The sequence below is a fragment of the Nycticebus coucang genome, chromosome Y (assembly GCF_027406575.1).
Source record: "Nycticebus coucang isolate mNycCou1 chromosome Y, mNycCou1.pri, whole genome shotgun sequence".
NCBI classification, from domain to species: domain Eukaryota; kingdom Metazoa; phylum Chordata; class Mammalia; order Primates; family Lorisidae; genus Nycticebus; species Nycticebus coucang.
The window spans coordinates 2,009,156-2,020,247 of NC_069805.1; the positions used below are offsets into that span (position 1 = coordinate 2,009,156).

The following is an 11,092-nucleotide window of genomic DNA, read 5'->3' on the forward strand; positions in this document are numbered from 1 at the left end:
AAGAATGGAAATCCCCAATGACCATACAAGAGAGGCAGACACTGATGCAAATCACATGAGGGCGTTTATTCAGGCTTGAGCCAGGGCTGCCGGCATTCCTAGATGCAACTGGGGCCGAGGGCCCTGTGCTCATTGCCCGTGGGGTTTTTATGCAGTGGTTATGGGGTGAGGGGCGTGGGAAACATAGCATGGCCTTTGGTTCGGTTATCTCTTATGCTGACACTAGAATTTAAGGCTGATAGGGTCTCGCCAATCTAAACGGTGGGGAAGTGGGAGTTCTGACACACTCTGGGACATAGGGATGCATCCTGAGAGATAGGAAGGGGTGTGGTTTACTAAGAAATGAAACAAAGGATTTTCAGATTGCTTTTAAAATGGAGGACAAAAGCCTGAAATGATGAAAAGCCCAAAATGGCATCGCTGGGTCCTTCACTGTCGGGTGTGGAGCTGTAAAGAGGTAATTGTAGAGTAAAGTTCAAGATGGACAGTGCAACCCCAGACCTTGAACAGCTGAGGCTTTTATATGTACTGGAAATAAAGAGCCAAAAGGCCATGTAACACAGAGACTGAGAATATCCAAATAAGGGCAGAGGGAATTTGATAATCATTGAGGTGGCAAGCAGTCAGGAAAGGAAGAAAGAAGTACATAATGGATGTTGCTGGAGTGGTCTGTCAACCTCGGTGGGGCTTGCGTGGAACTTTGAAGGCTGGAATGATGAGCGCTAGAACATGTCTTAGTAGCCTGTGGATGTAGCATAAGCACATGCAAGATATGAGATGTGATGGTGTATTCAAGGGAGCCTCAAGAGATTGGGGAATTAGTGCTAGTGATTGTGGTGCTCTGGCAGAAATAAATGGGGAAGCCAGTGGTGAAGCTGGATTTTGGGGTGAGGGAAAGAGTATAAAATGGGATTTCCATGGTTTGAGGGCTGTACCTTCCCAACAAACCCTCCTAGTTGAGGAGTCAATTTCCCTGTCATGTTCTTCCCCAGAAGAAGTTAAGTTTGTCTGAACATAGCTGAACTAGGGCATGCTGCCCACTGAATCTAGGTAAGGGGTGGCTGTTGATGAGTTGCCTACTTTTGTCTTTTTAGGCACCTCATTCATGGACAGGTCCCCACAAGCTGAGGGAATGCCTCCCACTCATCATCATCCTCAGAAAAAGATTCAGGTATGTGTTGACTGGAGATGAGGTAAAGAAGATATGTATGCAGTGCTTCATCAGAATTTATGGCAAGTTTCAGACAGATGTTGCATACCCCAATGGGTATGGATAAGGAACGCTTTGTGTTGAAGAAGGAACAGGTTAAGAGAAAGACCAGGCATGGGGTTGTGTGATGTCAATGATAAACAAACCCAGGCACAAAGGTAGAGTGGTAAGGGCATATTTTCACAGTCATGAGCTACTTCAGTACGGAAGAGCCCCTAGCCTGAACTGAACTTAAGTTCAGCCAGTAAATGAGGGAAGGAGGAGGCGGGGTGTCTAAAGCAAAAAAGCATAAATGTACTTACTCGAGCTGTGTCTGCTAGCTGGCAGTTACCTGAGTCAGGCTTGTTTCTACCTTCCCACAGAGCCTGGGATACAGAGGCCCTGTCTCCACCTGTTGGGTAAACAGACAGTAAATCAACTTTTGGCAGGCTCCATTTTCCTGAGGTAGGCATTTGAAATTAAATTGGGGGTCAGTAGGATAGGGTTCCCTGAAGCTGTTAGAGGCTATATTAGTGTTGCTTTAAGTCTTTTTAGGACAGGGTAGAAGCCTAGCAAGAAGAGGGTGGAGACAAACCTGGCCAGCATTTGGTCAGGAAGAGAACTTTCATCTGTGAACAGGGCTGTTGCTGTGTGTTGCAATTTTGTCTGGTGGTAACCTAAATAGCCCACATCTTCAATGAAGCAATTGGGTCTTGGTGGGAGGGGAGACATGGATGTGGGTAGTGCAGGGAGAAAAGATTCACATCTCTCTGGGGAAAGTGTGAACTGCCAGAGGGGTGATGGAAAGAGGACAGAAGTATTGTGATTCAGTGCTTTGTTCACTTTTTCTTTCCATAGTGACAGGCTCAACACTTTTTAAACAGTTTTTTAGCCTGCTGTTGTCTTAGAAAGATGTGGCTGCTTGGTATGTCAGAGGTATGGAGAGTAAAGAGGTTGAGGTTCCCCAAAGCAGACTTCTCCAGGATCTAGACAAGCATCGACATCAAATATGGGGACCTCTCCTGATATGGTAGAACACATTCTGGCATTCATTCTGGCTTAGTGTGTTTCTGTTCTGTGGACAAAAGCATCTTTGCATTAATAATAGCCATTATACCTGTTTGTGATCAGATGTCATCAGCATTGAGAAGACAGATGAGCTATTCTGCTTCATCTTCAACACCAAGGGCCTTTTAATACACAGAACGGACATCTGTATGTAGTCAGTGTAAACCATTCACATTTATGTTCATTACTGATATCTTTTTGGCTTTATGTCTTTCATTTTTCTTTCCTAGTTTTCTTTATTTGTTCTTCTGGGTGATTGGTTGAAGAGATTTGAAACATTATTTCTGTTATATTTAAAAAGTTATTTATCTTTGTATATATGATTTATTGGTTGTATGCACGTAATTTATCACAATCTACTAACATCATCATATTACCAGCTTGAGTGAAGTATATAAACCTCTTTATAATGACCTACCACTCCTCTGTTTATAATCACCTGGAGTATTTTCTTTATAGTTATTTATAAATATAAAGTACTATTTTCACACAGTGTTACTTGATTTCTACCATAATTTTTAGTTATAAATTTCCAAATAGTTGTTAGATATTCTTTTTTGATGAAACTTTCCATTATTTTGCCTTATACTTTTTTATTAATATCAAGCATATGCATAATTATTTTTGTGCAATCATTCATAATCATTATTATAATATCAGTTTAAGACTCCATCAGATATGCCTGATACTTGAGTGTTGTGGCATTTGTCATCCTTTTTAATTCAAGTAGAAGACTTCCTTTTTCTTCTCACAAGTGATTTTTATTTTAAATTGAATCATTAGTGTTATTAGTGAGACTTGACCCTATTTGGAGATGGCATTATCCTCTATTAGGGGAAGGGTTGTGCAATGAAGTTGGGACAGAATTTCAGATTGCCTTGTTAGCATTTTTTGACTCCGAAGACATTGATAAATGAGTATGCAAGTTTTAGCTTCCCAATAGACCTTCCCTGTGACTCTCTAGTCAAGAGGTGCTTCATTACCACATGGCAGGCATTGACAATAATCAGTTTCCTTCTCTGCTTTCTCTGATATCACTGCATCCAAGGACTGAGGTGCTTCCTCATTAGATGGAACCAGGAAAACCCTCACACTTGCCTTTTACTGGTCTGTGTGGTATGGGTCCATGAATTTTATTTTTTTAATTTTTTGTAGTGTCTGGTTGAGATAAAGTGATTAGTGAGATGTACCTTTCCTAGCCCTGTGGCTACAGAAAGCTGATATTGAGGGCTCAGTTTTATACATTCTTATTTGCATTATTTAGTTACTACCTTCTTCAGGACCATGTCTGTGATGCATAAGTCAAAAAGAAGACCAAGGACACTCACCTACCTCATTATCCATAGGGTGTAAGTTCTCCCACTGGTTTATCTCTTTGTTTCACCATTCATATATTTATTATATATGTATATATGTGTATGTATTCTATATGTACAGCGTTATTAGTTGTATTTGTATGAGGAATAAGGAATGGACATCTATTCTATCTAGTCTATTCCAAAACAACTGTAGTGGTCTTTTGGGGCAGAAATCAGGAAGGAAATGGGGAAAAAGTCACAAAATAGAAATGGGCACAGTGGAAAGTAGTTAGTCTGAACTAAGCTCTTGTTAGACAGTGATGGAACAGAAAGACATGAAGCTGCAAAGGTAGATTCCCGATCTTGAAGGGACTTGTTTGTTTATGCCTGTTTGCATTATGGTTAGCTGAGAATCTAGAAGTTATTAAACGTCAGCATAAGGAATTAGGTCTTTGGATGGGACAAGCAATCAACATGTTAAAAGTGTGCATTAGAAAATATGAAAAGTAGACCTTACTAAGAAAGGTCATTAAGGGCACAAACCAGTTGGAATGCTTTGCTAATAGAGCAAAAGGGCTTTTGCTAATAGTATAAAATTCCACTCTGTGGAACTGTGGACACTGGACAGTGATGCAATTCATAACAGTGTTACATAAACTTTATTGCTCAAGAGATAGAAATAATAGTGATCTTGGTTAGTGGATTGGCTGGTTTCAAATGTATTTAATGATGACAATTTTCTTTAACAACTAAAATTCAAGTAGTTTAAAATAACTAAGAAAGGTAACATAATTGAGAAAATATGGCAGTAATGTATGTGTGTACCTTTTCTAGTATTTCCATATATTGCATTTCATTCCATTCTAATTTATGCCTTCATTTTCATTAATTTGTCCTGGATTATTTTAGAAGTCACTACATTTTTTATTTTCAAGTTTCTTCTTTTTCTTTGCTCACAGCCATTCAGCTGCCATGATTATAGTCTCGGGAGGTGGGACCCATTGAATTATGATCCCCAGTGGATTAGTGCACTGGGGATCATACCCTCTTTAATGAATTAATGTCATGTTCTGGAAAATGTTTAGTTACTGGGTTGGGGGGAGCATTTTGAATTCAACCCAGGGGCTTTGTCTCACACTGGGGCTTCCCAAGGTGATGCCCTGCCACTATTATTATTATTATTTAATAGATGAGTTTTTTTGTTGTTGTTTTGCTGCAAAACATAGTGACCACAATTATAGTGTCCAGATTGTTGAGCTACTGAACTCATTTTCTTTTCCCATCTTGTCTTCCTGGGATTAAAGAGTACCCACCAGCGTGCTCAGTATATAGAAAGGCGGTCCTCTCTAGATGCAGCCCTTAGAGACTGAGTTCCCAGTCTCCAAAGTGTAATCCAAATAAGTCTCTTTAACTTATCAGCCTATGGTATTCTGTTATAAAAGCAAAGAGCCTGGGCTACTCCAATATTGTCTATAAACTAGTTAAATATAAGTTATTTACAAAAGGCTATGTCTAATTTCCTGTCAAATGATCTAAAAGTTCCTATCTTAAAACAATAATATCATATTAGTCTGCTGTTAAAATAAAAACATTTTACTGATAAGTACATTTTTAAAAGATGAAAAAGAACACATAAAGGTGAACAATAATTTTATTGTTCAAATAACAGAATGGAAGATGTTATTTTAGAATTCATCAACATATATTTTTCTCTGTCATTCTGCACAATCTGATACTTCTTAGGGAGAGGACCAGTTGTAATTAGGAGGCTGCTGGTACAATGAAGATGGTTGATGAATTGAACTTGAAGGAGAGGTAGCAGATGTATCAGCTATCATGGTTAGGGGAAACCACGGGTTTCCTGATGGTAACAGGTTAGGTAAAAGTGGCTCATTGGCTGATAATCCAGGATATCTTGTTGGAAAAGTAGTAGGCTGCATCATCAGTCCAAAATAATTGTTCTGTAAGGGAGATATGATCTGGTATTGAAAAGTTGTAGATGTGACATAATTCACAATCTGGCCATTTCCTCGAGCATAGCTGCCATATGAGTGCATATGATAAGTGTTCAATCGATTTAAAATAGCATGTTGCTCTGTTGCAACTTGTTCTGATGGTCTAGCTAAACTTGATGATGGAGGAGAAAAATCACTTGTGGTCTGTTCATTTGTAACAGCAATTTGCTGGCTGGAAGAAGGCTTCATTATTAGAGGCTCATTTAAATTTGTAGAGGTTGATGATACATTTTCTCTAGTAGTTTCGGCAACTAAACCAGAATTATAATCCATGTTACTACCTGCTCTAAATTGCTTCTTGTTGGAATCTTGCACTGATGAAGAAGATGCTGGAGAAGAATTTTTAATCCCAACTCTTCTTTTCATTCTTACCAAAAGTTGTGGGCACCCACGTTTAAAATTTGGATTATGATAGAAGTGTAGCTGTAATCAAAAGAAAAGTTTAGACATTTTTTACCCCAGAGACAAAAGACTAACATATAAAATCTCAAATTTCAGCTTTATCAAATTTAATATAATCAAACAATGCGTGTACATTGTTGACTATTTTTAAGAATGTAATTATTAGGAAACAAACATTTAAGTTTTCAAGTGAAAACATGTATGAGTATCACAGTAAATACTTCATTAAGTGGCTCAGTACCTTTATTAAACTTGGTACCAAAAATTCCTTAAAATTCTAAACATTTATCCTTGAACTGGCCTCAATGATTTGAAAAAATAAATGTTACCTTAGTTTAAAATCTAATTTCCCTGTACCATACCAACATTTTACTAAGTGGTAACTGGAAAAAGTTTCATACCTTGCTTAAAACAGACACTTCTTTTTCTTCTGCCAGAAAATCAGCCAGAGAAGCAGATCTTTGGAAAGTCTGTCTCATTTTTCTAAATCCATAAAGGTTAAGCTGTCGAACTAAACTCTTCATACTATCAGTTTCGAATATTCTGAAAGGGCCCTTTCTTTCCAAAACTTCTTTCTTAAAGAGTTCTCCATTAATGACTATAGATGTTCCTTTCTCATCCCACCAAACAGACTTAAATTTGTCACTTTCAACTATCTTCCAAAGTTTTCTAGGAAAGGTGAGAGAAAGGAAGTCATTATCTTCATCTGGTTCAGAGACACAAACTGTGTAATGTTGTCTTTTTTTCAAGGAATCTTTAGACAAAACAAGAAAGGCTTCTTCTTCAATCATGGCTCTTAGCTCTCTGTCCTCAGGGAATATGTGCTCACATGATGGAGGTCCAATGTAGGCTTCTGAGTCATTTGATCCATCTCCAGGAGAAACATCTTGAATTTCTGAAGAAACTCGTGCCATGTCAGATAAATTTTTCTTCAGAGACTCTTCTCATGTGCACAGTTTTCAACCCACAGTTCAAAGGCTGCTTCAGCTGGCCTGCACAGGTAAGCTAATCTAGATCATCACAATGACTCTCAACTTGAGTTCTGGTGACATCACAAAATGACTTTTGTATCCTAGCAATAAATCTGTAACACTTAGCCAAGAGCATGTGCTTCCTACTACGGGAAATTTATCTGATTAAAATATAGTGTAAACTGCTTATTTTACTTAGTATGATGTATTAAATGTCATTCCTACAGAATGTTTTAAACAAATAAGTAAACGAATAAATAGATCTCTTCTGCAACCAGTGCTGTAAACAAGAAAATATTTTTTCTGGTTTCTTGATAGTGCTAGTGTTGATGGGGTTTATAGTTGTTATGTTTCAAGTTGCAAGCCAGTAAGATGTACTGACCAAAATGTTAAGGGATCTGCTTTTGAGTTTCTTTCCCAGCAATGGCAGATCCTCCTTAAAGCCTTGAGATAACTACAGGGCCTTACACCACCTGTGTGTTTATAAAAGATAAGCAGTAACATCACCACATTGTGTCCAAGGACACACTGAGCCTGTACAGGCTGAGGGAATGAGCATTGTTCACCCCCAGCTCATTATAATACTAAACCCCTAAACTAGGAGGGACTTTCCTACCATTTTTGTTCCTGGGATGTATGTGCTGGAATGATTTCTCACTGCACTTGTGTGCCCTGCACTCAACCCCAAACACATGATGGGGTTCATGTCCCTCATGTATTATTTTTACCTTCATGAACTCACTGACCATGTTGGATGGGGGGTGGATTTGAAGCATTGCATGTCCCTCCCCACCCAGCAGATGCATCTCCTGTAGTAAATCCTTTCCTCTTGACAATCCCAGTGTCTCAGTCATTGCTTTCCCTTGTGGGTTTGTTAAGAAATCCTTGAAGTAAAGGGGATTTCCAATATTTAACACACATTTTTACTAGAATGATACCAGGAGGATAGGATTGCGTAAAAGGACAATACAAAAAATGGAATAAAAAATAATTTTAAACGCTGTATCAGTTTAAACTGCACTAATTAGTGCAGAACCTGCATGTAACAAAGACATGGCTGTAGACATAAGAAAGCAGGTGACAGGCTCCTTGAGTCTAGGGATTAAGGAGAACTAACTAATGAGTATAGAGTTTCTTGTTGGGTGATAGAAAAGTTTAGTACCACTGAATCACACACCTTAAATAAGTTAGTATTATATTGTGTTGTATTTCCTTAAAAATTTAAGGTAACACTGATGATTAAAATGGACACTAATTAGGTTTCAGTAAAAAAATTATGTATTAAGCTCAATATTCAAAAAATTTTAAGACATGTATCAGTAAAATAAATATAATTTTGCTGGGGCCAGTGTGTCATGAATATAAATTCTAGGACTTTGGGAGCCCAAGGAGTTTGCTACATAGTTTGAAGTCAGCCTTAAAAAAAAAATTAAGAAATTAACTTACTGGCACATGCCAGTAAGTCCCAGATGGAGAGGAGGCTTAAGAATAGGAGTTCTAGGTTTCAGTGAGCTATGTTCATACCACTGTTCTCCAGCCTGGGCAACAGGGCAGGTTTTCATCTCTAAGGTAAAATTCAAACAGACACAGACACACACACACACACACATACGTTTTTATTTGATGTGTCTATAAAGATCTGATAAGTATAAATTACGTGTAAAATTTTTGAAGTGTTTGGGTCTACAGTTAAGATTGTGAAGAGTAAGAGATAAAAATAATAATATAGCATTAAAAGTAATGTAAATTTATGCATATAACTAAAGGGAAATTTATTTTTATCCCCAAAGCTAAATATTTATATTAAAAATATTTCTGGAGGGGCGGCGCCTGTTGCTCAGTGAGTAGGGCACCGGCCCCATATGCTGAGGGTGGTGGGTTCAAACCCAGCCCCGGCCAAACTGCAACAAAAAAGTAGCTGGGCGTTGTGGCGGGCGCCTGTAGTCCCAGCTGCTCGGGAGGCTGAGGCAGGAGAATCGCGTAAGCCCAAGAGTTAGAGGTTGCTGTGAGCCATGTGACGCCACGGCACTCTACCAAGGGCGGTACAGTAAGACTCTGTCTCTACAAAAAAAAATATATATATATTTCTGGAATCTCTGCATGCCACAATATAATGATGTAATTTTTAAATAGGACTTAATTTTGCAAAATAGTATTAATATTGAATAAAAAATCTTAACTTTTAAAAAATAACCAGGCACCAATTATAGTAAAACATACAGTAAAACATAACTTCTTTATGTCTGTGGTTGAAAAAGAGTCATGTATTAAAATCCTAACTCCAGGTCTATAGGTGCTCTGCCCTGAAGAAAAGACACAGTCGTTACTTCATACTGAGTAAACTGAGTGAATGCTTGAAGATATTCTTCCATTAAAAAAAAAAAAAAATCCTAACTCCTACTTTTGTAAATGTTTAATATGTATGGAAGAAATAAATAATGATTTTAATATATATCATATTTTAGGCTGTAGTTCACTTATGCCAGAAAAGGGTTAGAAGTTTGTTCAGTTTAACACAGTATTTTTCTAAACTCAGAAATTTCTGTATTGACAGTATGTTAACAAAAATTTCTGGGGGACACCTGTGGTTCAAAGACGTAGGGCACTGGCCCCATATGCCAGAGGTGGTGGGTTCAAACCCTGCCAATGCCAAAAAAAAACTGCAAAAAAAAAAAAAAATTCCACACTATTAACCTTTTTGAGAAATGGTACCTGAAAAATTCAGGTCCTCCCACTAGAAATGGTACCTGAATTTTTCAATATATTTTTAATTTCAAATTAATACAAGGGCAAAATTATTTAGGTTTCATTATTCTATCTTCCAAGATAAATTTCAAATTACGCAAGAACCCTTCAGCTGAACCCCCTTCCATTGTGCACATTAGGTGAGACCTTGCCAAATGGCTTCTTGCCTCTCACCAATCACCCTCATCCCAGACTCTCCTCACCCCACTTCCTGCACTATGTTTTACCAATTGTATGAGCATGTAATTGTTTATATATTGGTTTCATATTGAATTGTTTCCCATTCTTGAGATACTTGACTAAGAAGAACGTGTTTCAACTCCATCTAGGTAAACATAAAAGATGTAAACTCTACATCTTTTCTTTTTTTTTTTCCCCTCCCCCTCCCCCTCTACATCTTTTCTTATGGCTGAATAGTATTTCATAGCGTACATATACCACAATGTTTCAATCTATTCATGGGTCAATGGTCACTCAAGTTGCTTCAACAACTTGGCGACTATGAACTGACCTGCAATAAAAATTCTAGTTCACCCTGCACCGGTTCTGGTGTGGCAACTTTTCCTTCTCTGTGTTCAGTTTTAACGGTGGTGGGCAGTAACTGAGGCAAGATGCTGCGGAATCTGTCGGCTCTCCGTCTGATTTCGCAGAGGACCATAAGCACTGCTTCACGCAGGCATTTTGAAAATAAAGTTCCAGAGAAGCAAAATATGTTTCAGGAGGATAATGGGATTCCAGTTCACTTAAAGGGTGTGCTGGGTTGGTCCCCTCCTACTGTGTAGAACCACCATGGTTCTTATAGTTGGAGGAACAGCAAGTGCCATATATCTGCTGGCTGTGGCTTCATTTCCCAAAAAGCAGGATTGACTTCAGTCATCCCAGCGATCACTTGGTTCACTTTCATTTAGCTCTGTATGGACCAGTAAACTGATGAGTATAACTGAGCTCTTCTTTGGGGATCAGTATTTATTGACTTGTATTAATTGCCACCCATTAAGCAGTCTTTAACCAGTGGAAAAAAAATAGTGCAAATAGCTTTGAGGTAAAATGATTTTAGTTCTTGGTTTTGTCTCTGTAGCTTGGTGGTTAGGGTGCTGGCCACATACATTGGGGCTGGTGAACGGAGCCCAGGCCTGTTAAACAACCATACCAACTACAACAAAACAAATAGCTGGGTGTTGTTTCGGGTGCCTGTAGTCCCAGCTACTTGAGAGAGTGAGACAAGAGAATTGCTTAAGCCCAGTAGTTTGAGGTTTCTGTGGCTGTGACACTTACTGCAATCTACTGAGAGTAACCAAATGCAAATCTGTCTCAATAATAAATAAATAAATAAATAAATAAATAAATAAATAAATAAATAAATAAATAAATAAATAAATAAATATTTTTGTCCTTCTGTGTAAA

General features: G+C 38.1%; 1 protein-coding gene and 1 pseudogene across 1 annotated transcript; one reads left to right on the plus strand and one right to left on the minus strand.

The window, feature by feature from the left end:
• Positions 1–5,294: 5,294 nt before the first annotated feature.
• On the minus strand, positions 5,295–6,886 carry LOC128578960 (heat shock transcription factor, Y-linked-like). The gene is made up of 2 exons (XM_053581296.1): positions 6,374–6,886; positions 5,295–5,993 (listed from the first exon to the last, which is right to left on the minus strand). The coding sequence occupies exons 1-2, from the start codon at positions 6,884–6,886 to the stop codon at positions 5,295–5,297; spliced, it is 1,212 nt and encodes a 403-aa protein (XP_053437271.1).
• Positions 6,887–10,299: 3,413 nt separating this feature from the next.
• On the plus strand, positions 10,300–10,555 carry LOC128579171 (cytochrome c oxidase subunit 7A2, mitochondrial-like; annotated as a pseudogene).
• The last annotated feature ends 537 nt before the right edge of the window (positions 10,556–11,092 follow it).

Coding starts and splice junctions, on each gene's coding strand:
- LOC128578960 (XM_053581296.1), bottom strand. CDS start 6,886: ATGGCACGAGTTTCTTCAGAAATTCAAGATGTTTCTCCTGGAGATGGA. Junction 5,994..6,373: donor AAGTGTCTGTTTTAAGCAAG/GTATGAAACTTT, acceptor TTTTGATTACAG/CTACACTTCTATCATAATCC.